This window comes from Delphinapterus leucas, chromosome 7, assembly GCF_059928025.1.
Source record: "Delphinapterus leucas isolate spDelLeu-1000000601 "Yukka" chromosome 7, BTC_Dleu_Yukka2, whole genome shotgun sequence".
Taxonomy (NCBI): domain Eukaryota; kingdom Metazoa; phylum Chordata; class Mammalia; order Artiodactyla; family Monodontidae; genus Delphinapterus; species Delphinapterus leucas.
In genome coordinates, this window is record NC_143135.1 from 27,165,380 (window position 1) to 27,178,416 (window position 13,037).

The window sequence follows — 13,037 nt, forward strand, 5'->3', positions numbered from 1 at the left end:
TCATTCATTCCTTTATTAAGTGGACAGAGCATGTCCTAAGGACCAGACTCTTGCCTGAGTTTTGGGAAATCAACTTCCCATCTCTTCCATGTTGACCCCCCTTGCCCCCCCAAGAAGAATCAGTGACTCTCTGTTCAGTTCTCTGCAGTACCTTGTATAATCCCCATGATCCCCCATCACCTGTGTCACTGGTATTTGTTTCACTGGTCCATTTTCTCACCAAACTGGGACTCCTCATGGGTAGAAACTGTCTCAGTTCCTTGGATCCCTGGCACCCAGCAGCATAAATGTTGAAAATGTGTTGGATGGACCTTCCAAAGACTAACTTTAGGCAAAAGATCCTTACTGTTACTTGATGAACTTTGTGGACTTCCTATTAATATTTATTATTTTTCCAGTGCTCTTATACCTCATCACTTCTTTTCTTTAGATGACTGCTCTTGTCCTTTTCTTTTGGAGCCTCTACTTTGTTCTTTCCCTCTCAGTTGCTTGTTCGTCTTTCTTCTCATCTGTTTTCTGGGATCTTTGTTTGATGCAGAACTAAAATGTGACTCACAGTTGGCACTCCAAAGACCTTAAAATCTGTTTGGGAAAATATTCCTGAAGAGGAAATACTTATAAAAAGTTACCACTCACTTTCTCATGAGTGCCAATGTCTTTGGACCATTCCTGAATAGTGATACATTGATAACTAAAGTACATCCCATGATTCCCTGGGAACCCACACAGCACCACCTTAGATCAGGCAAGTAGGGTCTATCTTTTTAATGCCAATATTTCTGAAGAGCTATCAGTCACTGTCTCTAAGAGCATTTCTTAAAGGAGTCAGAGAAAGTGACCATTGGACAGACCAGTGGGTGAACATCAAAGAAAGGAAAAGACAGGACAGAAATTGATGAAAGCAGCAATGAGAATTAGGAAAGAGATGAGCCATCAATGGTGGCAGCAACCCATGAAAAGTTCCTCAGAGGTAAATATCAGTAAAAGGTTCAGAGGAAGCACAGGAAAAAGTAAAAGACTGGAGCCATGGAAATGACCAAGATTATACTAGAAAGCATGTAGGCTAAGCTGCTCTGACAGATACTGACAGATACTCCAAAACTTTTAGGCTTATACAGAAGCTCATTTCTCTCTGCATGATGGTTTATAGATAGGAGGTGCTAGGAGCTGGTAGGCGACTCTTATTCTTATCATGGGGTTTCCACCTAAGGGTCTAAAGTGGCTGTTTCAGCTCTTGCCATCTCAGCCAGTGGGATGGAGAAAAGCGACCAGGGGCACACATGTCCAGTTGTTTGAAAGGTGAAGTCTATGAGTGAAGCACACCATATCCACTCACAGCTCATTTGGCTGGAACTTTGATGCATGGCTAAACCTAAACGCAAGGAAATCTTGTCTTTAGCTGGGTATAGCCATGTGCCCATATAAAAAAAATCTATTATTACTGAAAGAAGGGAGAATTGATCTGGAGGATAACTGCTCCCTCCTGATATGAATAAATAGAGGCAATCAAGAGCCTTAAATGGTGAAGCACTTTGCTTTAAGCAAAGGAGTTGGCTAGATATAACAGACTGGGAAGTGAAAAGCTATAGACATAAATCAACTCTCTTCTAGCTAGAACTCTGTGTCTTTAAAAATCATATACATTGGAGCTATTATGTAACACCAAAAGATTGTATCCTTTTTCCATATCTTGAAATGGCATGTTTCTTCTTCCCTCTCATTATCCCAAACTCTTTATTCTCCATGTATACAGAATTCATACATCCTTTTCAAGGATTCTTCTCCCACCCCAACAGTTTCTTTCTGTAATATGAAGCTCATATTATTTTCTTTCCATTAGGTCTACCTATTATAAGTCTTATTGAAAGTGCCATTTTTTTCCCCATTACATACTGTCTTGTATTGTTGTCAAAAACTTTCCAGGTATGTAATTTTTGCTTCCTCCTAAAATGCTATAATTTTCTTGAAGGCAAAAGCCCTCTCTAACTTCTTTTGCATTGTCTGTAGTGCCTAGCATAGTGCAGGGGAGAGAGAGCAGGCACTCAATAGACAGCTATTAATTTGTTTTATTTGCATAAAAATTGATACAGAAATTTCAGGTAGTGGATACCCCAAAGACCTCAGATACCAAAGCTAAGCTATCAGGCCCAGATAGGTGATTAATTAAACAGATTCAAGAACTCAGAGACCACATCGGATCCCACCATAAGCAAGTATTTGAAGGGAAAATGGTTTTTTTGTTTACAAACCGAGATTTTACTGTACTTGCAAAGAGAGCTTTGCTTTTACACAAGTATAAAACTCCCTGACTATGGGAGATAATGATAGGTTTTTAGTGCTGAATATAGATTACGTCTCTGTATCCAGAATCTAAATAACCAGAAAGCTCAACCAACTAGAAAAACCAAACAAAATAGAGCAGGTCAAAGACTTTTTCAGGCTCCGGACGCACAGGCTCAGCGGCCATGGCTCACGGGCCCAGCCGCTCCATGGCATGCGGGACCTTCCCGGACCGGGGCACGAACCCGTGTCCCCTGCATCGGCAGGCGGAACCTCAACCACTGCGCCACCAGGGAAGCCCTCAAAGACTTTTTTTGAAAAAAAAGAAACTGGCAAGAGATGTCAGGTGTGACTTTAGATCCATCTGTATATCCCTTTATTTTTCTAGACTAAATACATACATACTCCTGGCAATTACCATTAATGTACTATAGGTTTCCGCTGTATTTCATAATTGATGTTTTAAAAAATTGAACTGTGTTAAGTCTTAATTGATGATTTTCAATTGATAGAATATAATATACAATTATGGAAATTGTTATGAAATAAGTATTCTTTTCAGCATAATTGTTGGAACTATTTCTCATTCTTAAAAGTTCCCAGTTATGCAAGATGGAAACATGATCACTGAGTTCCCCTCTTAGCCTTTAGCTGCCATTAAAATTCATTCTCTGTTTTAAGTACTTTCCTAGTTATCAAAATAATGTGAAGAGATGGAGCAAATGGGAATATATAAAACAGAAGAACAAATTCCCTGTGTATTTATTAGTTTCTACAAGATATTCTAGGAAAAAAGTAGAATAATGTTTAATATGCAGAAATTACTTGATCTTTGTAAATTTTGGCTTGTAAATTAAAAACACTGCAGTCTTCAGTGCCTTTTTTCTATTAAAGTTATTTAAAATTTAAATCTTAAAATAATTATTTTCTTAAACTATTAAATTTAGCTTTAATATTCTGTCTAAATTGAAAGATTAATGTAGCCTAAAATATTGATACAATGATCCTAGTAAAAGCCTAGAGACTGATAATGGATGTATCTAATCTTTTAACCCTTATACAATGTTTAAGATGAGCTTGTATATGTAGTTCCTGATTTCAAATAATTTCTTCTCTCTCTAGAGGACTAGACTCTTAGAAACTTCAAAATAGTTCAAATCTATGGAAATTTATCGGGCTATTATTAAATCCCATCAAAATAGGTAGTTATTCTACTATTCTTACCATTTTTGCAATCTGCCCGTTTCTTTCTCCTATCCTTTTCTCTTTTCAGAGATGGGGTACCCAATGTTAGTCTTATAAACTGATTTCTATCAAGATCCATGTATGCAACATATAACTGTTTTGTATGAATAATGTGTTTTCACTACTTCTGAGGAGCCATGCAATTTTAAATTAATTATAGATGAATTCTAAGTGGTCTAATCTTGCAGCTTAGATAAACTTAAAAACTGAAAAATGACCCGTTAAATAAATAAACAGGTCCTGGTGTAAAGCAAAGAGTTAGAGTTTCTTTGACAGTTGTAGGATGTGCATCTGGTCATTTTTACATGCATGTTTATTAGAGACTGCTGATTTAAGTTGGAATTTACCATAGTATTTATAATTTACTGTATCAGATCCAAATTATATATTGTATCATATTTTATTGCTATGTTCATTACATTGTTGGAAACAATGTAATTGTGTCCTGATGGAATATGAAAAAAGACTATTTCTCTTCAACTGGGACACATTTAGGTTTCTTTTTATATTACTATTGATTTCCAAGAGTGCAAAATAATACTTTTCTGTCACAGTGCATACAGTCTTGCATGATGTCTCAGAGCCTGTCACAATGCTGAAGTTCTATCAAAGGCACTAGACTCTGAAAACATTATCTAAAGTGTTTTTGTTTCCCATTCCTTTATAAGATTAATTGAATAGAGCATTCTGATTAATGACTCCATTAATCAGACTAAATTGATATGATCAATTCTGGACTTAGTTTTTGAGGGAAGAGATATCTGTCAACTGAAATGCTGAGGAATGATCCCCTAAGATTTTTATCTTTTAGGTTTATGTAAATCCAGGAAGATATTTTAACTTTGGTCATACTTCTGTCCATGAAGGTAGATACTCATGAAATATCATAAATAGAATTTTACCTTTAATGGAAAGGCAGGGTTAATAAAGATACTGTTTTAAATAAACAAACTTGCCTTTGAAACTTATTTCGCTACCTTGTAGCATGTGTGTATATATGTGTGTGTTCAAGTAAGTCTTTTCAAAACATGAGATGTTTTGTTTTATATAGTGTTTCTATTATAAATGACGATTATCTAAGAACACCTTCTTTCATACTGAAGAAACGAATGGGAAATATTAAATAAAAATAAGTTCTCAGAGGGGCAAGAAAAAGGCTGCCTGAAAGCATTGCATGAATCATTGTCTCCACCTAGTGCTGACTTTCAGGAATTAAGATTCCAAAGTCCTTAATGATGCTGTAAAGTTCTAATTTATGTTTGCACGTGTGCAGTCATTATAGCTGGGCCTGCTAGTGCCATTATAGATAAGAGTCTGTCAGTTTTTCATTTATAAAACATCATATTAAGAGGTCTATTGCTTTTACATAAAAGCTCACACTGTGCTGGAACTCTGCAGTCCAATGGCCTTTGCTGTATGTGAATGTTTATTAACAGTGTTATGTTGAACTTGACCAGCTCCTTTTAAAGACACCCTGATGGGGTGAAGTTACATAGGCATCTCATTCAGAAGGATGAATCTTTTCATCAATAGCCTGTCCTTTACCTTATGGTAATCACCCTACACGCATCAGACCAGTGGACATCTAAAAACTCTGTTGATGTGGCAGGCCCTGGATTTTTCATAGGCTATAGTTCCCACCCTATGGCACACAAGAGGAGACTAACAATTTTGGCTACTAATGGGAGGGAAGCAGGAGAAAGTAGTTTCATGGAAGTCAGATGAAGTCAGGTCAAATCAAGAAAGTGTTTTTAAAAGGAGGGAATGATCATGTTAGACCCTGATGTTAGTTCAGTTATGTCTTGAGAAATGACCTTTGGCTTTAGTGATGTTAAAACCCTGATGGGGCATTTTCACTGGAGTTTCTGAGATCTCTAAAAAATCTAGTTGGAATTGGTTTAAGAGAAAAAAGGGAGGAGAAGAAGAGGAGATGAGTCTTTTACGGAATTTGCTGTAAGGGAACACAAAGAAATAAAGCAACAGCTGGAGGTGGACAGTGGGGTATAGAGAAAGTTCTTTTTTTTTTTTTTTTTTAAGATATCAAGCTTTCAGACATTATGCAGATGGAATGACCAGAAAGGCAGGAAAATTAATAGTTCAGGGTGGGAACAAAGTCCTAGATGAGAGAGGATAAGGATCTAGCCAACAAGCAGAAGTGTTGGCCTTAGATCGGAGCCCGAACAGCTCTACGGTAGCAGGAGGTCAGGTTCTAGGTTGGTAAAGAGCAAGTCTCTCCTGCCACCACCCCACAATATCCAGGCCCCAAGAACTTCCAGCAAGCTTTTGGGACACCTGGGCCCTTGTACAGAGGGTTGGATATTGCAAATGGTTCTGATGAGGCTGGGCAAGCTCAGAAAACTTTTAAGCTCAGAATACCATCACGTGTGCTAGAAAATTATGGGTGATGGGCTGCTTCTCTATTCTTATTCATTAATCAGTGATTTATTATATTAATAAATGTCCATCATTTCATTTCTAGGATGACTATTACTTAGCTATAGTGATTATTCTCTTTCCATAATGTTAAATTTTATTGGCTAATATTGATTTAGGAATTTCACATCTTTGATTTTAAGTAAGATTGTTGATTTACTTCTTAAATCACCAGTGACTGGCTTTATTATGAAGCTTATCTCCCATTCATGGAATGAATTAGCTAGTTTCTATATCTTTATGGTTTAGAATGTTTTATATAGTACGAAAATGATCTGTTCCATGTCCTGTGAACTTATATGAGCAAGAGCATACTTTCTATTTCAAATCTTTAAGGGTTTTCAAAAATTATTTCTTCAAAAGTTGTGCATTTATTAACATATACATGCATAATATACTCTTTTAATCTTCTCTATGCAAAATATTTTGTTTGATTTTTCTATTTGGCTTGTATATTTTTTAGTCTAAATTTATTTGCATGAGATTTGCTATTTTACTTTTCATTTCAAAAACATTTCTTTAAATGTTCTACTGATAGTCTAAATATTTTCTAATTCTTTATTTATATTTGAATCTTTACTACTTTCATCTGTGTTCCATGAGATATATTTAAAATAAATTATTGAGTTGAATGCTTTATTAGTTTCCCTTCTCTGTTTAGCTCTTAATAAATAAGCATTTAACATTATAAATTTATCTTTCAATATAATTCTAAATGTATTCTTTAAGTTTTCATGATTATTATTTTCATTGCTTGCTAAATAGGTACTGATCATGTCATTTTTTTCCCCTTGTCTGGTATAATAGTATTTTGGGAGAGAGAATGTATTTTTAAAATTGTCTTGTGGTTGAAATTGTGAAATTTAAACTTTCATTTATATCTAATTTTGTGTCATTTGTCTCAAAGTGTAACTTGTTCAATTTTTATTTTAAAACTGTATTGAAGTTTAATTTGTTAGTGTGTGGAAATATTACAATGTTTCAAGAATTATTGAGAAAGACACATTTTCTGTTAACAGACTAAAATGTCTATAAGTAAATGGTCATACTTCCATTTACTAGTTTTAGCAGTCAAGTATTTTATGTCCTTACTTGTTACTTAAAAAAAGTTACCTACATCTGTGACTCTATTTCTGTTTTGTAAATAAGTTCATTTGTACCAGCTTTTTAGATTCTTCATATAAGCTGTACAAGGGGGTAAGCGGGGAAGGGGGGATTAATTGGGAGACTGGGACATTGACATATACACACTACTATATGTAAAAAAAATAACTAATAAGGACCTACAGTATAGCACAGGGAACTCTATTCAATACTCTGAAATGGTCTATATGGGAAAAGAATCTAAAAAAGAGTGGGTATATGTATATGTATAACCGATTCACTTTGCTGTACACCTGAAACTAACACAACATTGTAAATCAACTATACTCCAATAAAAATTTTTAAAAATTTACCTAGTAGTTCATAATCTGTTGGTGATGTAATGACGTCTCCCACAGGGATTATATATATCTTGGTTTCTCTTTAAATGTCTAAAAAGTTTTGCTTGATTTTTTTTCTGTTAGTATTGTTATTTATGTCATCGTTATTATAAATTGACTGTTATTCTACTTTGCCTTCTGCCTCAAATTCCACTGTCTATTATCCCAATTTTTAAAAATGTATTCTTTCATTAAAAATTACTTTTATTTATGTCTCTTGTACACAGTAAATTATCAGATTTGGGTTTTTAATTCAAACTGAGTTTTTGCCTACCTAATATGAAGTACTCAATGAATATTTTAAAGTGATATTTAACCTTGCTAAATTCCTTTTTGTCTTTTATTTTGTTTTAGGTGGGCCATAAAACATGAAGGGACTGGTAAGCCAGGCCAGTGGAAACATTCCAGAGTTGAAAATCCTCTCTGGAATAAGCTTACCTACATGTGGCCAGTCCTTCCCAGTGGCCAACTTAATGAGGTTGTACTGCTTAGTATAAGACATCGTTGTTGAGCCTTATTTTAAGTCCCAGTATGTGGTCAATGTGTGTGAAAATTTCCATGAAGTTTTTGATTTGCAGTTGTTAGGTGCAAGTGATCAATTGATGCTGTTGTTCTATCAATTAATTAGAAAGATGCATTTAAGTCATCCAATATGGAATGGATATGGAATTTATTTCTTCTTCTAGCCTGTCATATTTTGCTTTATATATTTTGAAATTTAGTTCTAGACACACACATGTTCAGAAATATTATATCACCCTGATGAATTGAAACTTTTATCATTATGTAGACTCTCTCTAGCTCTAGTAAAATTTTCAGTTATCCAATACGAATAGAAATATATCAGCTTTTTTTGTTGTTGTTATTTGCCTTATATATCTTCTTTCTATCCTTTTACGTTTTATATTTGTATACTCTTCTGTTTTAGGGGGACTCTCCAGTAATCAGCATATAGTTAATTTTTAAAAATGGTCAGACAATCTTCATTTCTAAACCAAGGGATTTAGTCTTTTCTATCTATTGTAATGACATATATATTTGGATTATTATCTGCTTTTTTCTCTGTTTCATTTTTCACCATTCTTATATTCTTTTAGGTTAATTTTTTTCTTGTATTTTTACCATTTGCTAGATTAGAAATTATATCCTCTATTTCCATTTTTTTTGTTATTACTTTGAACATTTTAGCTTGCATATGTAAATGATCAAAATCTAAAGTTAACAAATATACTTACTCTTATCTTAAATAATTGAGAACATTAGAATGCTTTAACATCAGTTATCTGATTTGTAACTTTTACACTATTATTGTCATCTATTTTATTCTTATCTTAAAAAAATTTCCACAAGATATTAACATTGTTGTATGTGGTTAATATTAATTTAGATTTACTCCTAATTTTTACTCTTTCTTCTTTTAAGTCCTTGTTATATCTCATTCCTTCCAGCTGGGGTTACTTTCCTTTTGCCTAGTATACCCTTCTTTTAGTTTTTGGTAGCAAACAGTTTTTACTTATCTTAGATTACTTAAAAATTTATTTTTAATTTTACTTTTACTAAGTGAACTTAGTCTTTTATTTTGCCCTCATTCACATAGGGTATTTTCACTTAGCAAACTGAAGATAACATCACTGACTTTACTGACTTTACTGTTTTTGAGGAGTCAGCTATAATTCTGAATATTCTTCTTTTGAAGGTAATCTGTCTTTTCTCCCTGACTGCTTTTAAAATCTTCTCTTTTCTTTGGGTCTCTTCAGTTTTTTTATTTTTCCTGCTCGAGGTTCTTGAATCTGTGGATTAATACCTTGCATCATTTCTGAAAAATTATCACCCATTATCTCTTCAAGTATTATCTCTCTTATCCCCTCTGTTCTTTATAGAAAACTCTGATTAGGTGTATGCTAGACCTTCTCATTTTGACCTTCATGTCTCTTAACCTCTCTTTTATATTTTCCATTTCCTTGCCTCTTTATGATGTATTTTTGGATCATATTTTGAGACATTTCTTTCAGATTATTAATTTTCTCTTCATCTTTATCTAATATGCTTTAAACTGCAAGTGAGGTCAGCCCATGGTATGAATTCTCAATGAAGATTATTTTTTCTTCCACACAGAGAAAATGTTTGAGTTGGTCTATTTTACTTGCAACCACTGAGAGTTATTGTCTCTGGCTTGCCTTTTCAATGAGATTTATCCTTTTGTGGTTCTTGTTTTATGAGAGGAGAGGGTCTCCTGTTAGAATTCCCACCTTGGCTGGGCCCTGAAGTTTGTCTCCTGCACCCTTCCCCTCAAGACCATGGAAACAGAAGTTTGCTGGGTTTGGAAAATTCCCTCAAGATAAAGATCCAGCTTCAGCACTCTGTTTACCTCTCTGGGTCTCTAGTATGTCTTGCTTTATTGCTAGGTCAGTGATCTGTTCCAAAAGATTTTTAAAAAATATTTTATCCTGGGCTTCCCTGGTGGTGCAGTGGTTGAGAGTCTGCCTGCTGATGCAGGGGACACAGGTTCATGCCCCGGTCTGGGAAGATCTCACATGCCGCGGAGTGGCTGGGCCCGTGAGCCATGGCCGCTGAGTCTGCACGTCTGGAAAAAAATATATATATATATATTTTTTTTATCCTGAGTTTTTTAGTTGTTTTGTCAAATTTTCTGGTCTCAATCAAGTTTTTTCTTTCCCCTTAAATCACAATTCTCTTTGTGTCCTCAGTGATTGAATCAATGAGTCTCATCACTTTAGGGGAAGGACAGATGGAGTCATTCCAGCTGAAACCAAGAATTCATTGTTTAGAGCCTCAAATATGCCCTAATATTTAGACTGTAGTGAAGCAACAGTCTAGAAATCTGAGGCTTTTTTATTTAGAGAGAGAAGTGAGATCTTCGAAATACCAGAGGCTGTGGTTTGGGTAGCCTGAGCCAGTGGCTAGATGAATTATATGCCTAAGACTCAGGGTTTGCAGCATAGTGAGAGCCAACATAGAGCCAGGGGTGGAGGGGTGGCACAGAGACAAATAGGCCCAGCATAGGCCAAGAAAAAAAACTGTGAGTTGTGCTAATTGTAGGCTTTTCTTCAGAGGTTTAGGAAGGCTAAAACCTAGAGAGAAGAAAGGATAACTTACTTCTCAGCTGGAGGTGAACAGGTATCAGCAGGTTGCCCAGGATCCAAAGAGGAGAAGAGCACATCCTTAGAGATCTTTGAGGGTCAAGGACAAGTACCACATATAGACCATGAACCCTTTTTCCCAGTGGTATATGGTTTATTGAACTTTCATCTATGCCCAGAAACCACATTGAGGCAGGGGAAAGGAAGGGTATATCCTTGAAAAGAAATAACAATTCTGGTAAGAAGTTTGAACATTTAATTTGATTCAATATGTATCCAAAAGTACAGAGCTAAAAACTAGACAAAAAGGCTTTTCCAAATTGGCAGAAATGGGGACACTTCCAATTGGAATATTAACTTTCCCACCCGCCTGGAGGTGGACAGGGATGCCTCATAAGGAAGTGTACTTTCTTATACACGGAAAGAGAACAATGTATAATTATTGTAGACTTCACAGATATTGTGCTTACATTTTTTTCAACCTCAGTATACAGGTAAAGTAATTCAGTTAACTAATTAATTGACTTAAATGATGAATGGTAATTATATTAGGAAACCTAACTTAACCATATTCCTTTTAACATTTACCTTTTAAAACAATAACATTTTTGCTAATAGTTTAGAATTTGCCAACTAAATGATCTTAGGAATGAAAATGGATTTCCCCACAGTTCTCTAGCCATTCAAACAGAACAGTAGCTTTTAGTGAAATGGTTAAGAAGTCACTGTACTCCAACAAAACCCTGGCTTTGACCTGTAAACTAAACAGAAAGGACTAAGGCACTAAATAAACTAAAGTGAGGAAAATGGACCATGTATTTCAAAATGACTCAGCCTAAGGATCCTCTTATTTCTTGAAATGTTTGAGGAAGAGAAGAAAACACTTACCAAGCAGAGAACAGAGATAGTTCTCATTCCAATTCAATGCACTCTACTTGACTTCAAGTCTGGATTCATCTTATGTGAAGGAACCGTATTTTCTTCCAGCCCCACTTCCACATAATTGACTTTTTAAGCAAAAAGATGATTTTATCTATGTGTAATTAAGCACAATTGACTTTTTATTGGAAAGACTTTACATATAAATAGTCTGTAATTAGGAAATGTGATATTCATATTGTGGGATTCAGAACCCTTTGATCACTATAAGCATATATGTTAATTTTATTCCAGATTTAATCTACCAACTTTATTACTTATCTAACCACTATTTATTATATATTTAGGCAATGCAGACAAAGCAAAAATGGAGACAGACATGGTCCCTACCTTCATGGAGCTTACAGTTTAAGAAGTATAGGCTGTGTGTCAAAAAGGAAGGAACCAGAAAAGGACAAAGGCAGACTCTGTGAATAAAGGACAAAGAAGGGAGGGAAAGAAGAAGTCACAGAAAAAGTTTGGTGTCCCATTTCAAGGCTGTTTGCTGAGCCAGTTTATTCAGCCAGAGAGTTAGCATGAGGAAAGTTAGCTAGGCTGATTGTCTGAATGGGCTTGAAAATTAAGTCAAACTATTGAATCTAAGAAACACTATCCTGAGTGAGATTCAAAATCTTCTGCTAATTCCTTGACTAGAACTTTTCAAAAGAGAATGATGACCAAGGGAAGATTTCAGGAAATATGTATAATGAGAATTTTTTGAGTGGTGACTCAGAGTACATTAATACCAAACTATTTACCTCTCTCAGTGGTGGTAGCTGATTTCACCTTTTTCTCCTTGTTAAATATTATTCATTCTAAAAGGCAATTGATGTTATGCTTTATGAGCAAATAAGATTTCATGTATCTTGGTACATCAGTATTTTTAAAATATGTTAAAACCTCCTAAAACCACAAGATGAATGAATTATTTTGGTTAATTCTGTGACTAACTTCACTGGAATAATTTCTAGAAACTCAGGTTCTCACCCTTATGGGAAAAGTCATAAATTGAGAAGTTGTACTTCTTAACATTTAATGGTAAAATGCAATGGATTTTCATATTCGAGGATGAAATCATTGCAAAAAGTAAATCTAAAGAGACTTAACATTTTAGAATGAGCCACTGGATAGTGATTTTAATCTCTCTAAATTACTGAAGTAAAATATATCTATTTGGAGGGGCCCATGTTAAACAAAGCATGTTAAAAGTACATATTTTATTAATCTGTTAAGAGATGATGATAGCTAGCTGTCAGTATAAAGGGAGGAAAAGGAGATGTAGAAAGGCCCGAAAGAAAAAATTGAAGAATCTATTAATTTATTAATAATAAATAGATAAGGGAGGGCCAATTTGACTAAGAAATTTAGGTCACTGGTTAAGAGCTGGACTCCCAAAAGAAGCACAAGCTGCCTCTGGTTGTGAGAGAGAGATGAAAAAGAAAAAGCAGAATTATCAATGTGAGGGAGCACCACAGCTCATCAAAGGTCTGCTGACCATGCAGCTGTGCCATGGCATAGTGTGAACACGTAGAAAACCAAAATGAAATGAATGGGAACATTAGGATTCCAATGGAGA

The 13,037-nt window shown here is 34.9% G+C and overlaps 1 protein-coding gene across 1 annotated transcript in view; it reads left to right on the forward strand.

Annotated features, from left to right (window-relative positions):
• Nucleotides 1-13,037, forward strand: part of LOC111179752 (doublecortin domain-containing protein 1) — a 224,465-nt gene that overhangs the window by 140,261 nt on the left and 71,167 nt on the right. The window contains exon 10 of the mRNA XM_089915854.1: nt 7,797-7,920. Within this exon, the coding sequence (XP_089771980.1) occupies nt 7,797-7,920 (124 nt within the window). The remainder of the gene's footprint in view (nt 1-7,796; nt 7,921-13,037) is intronic.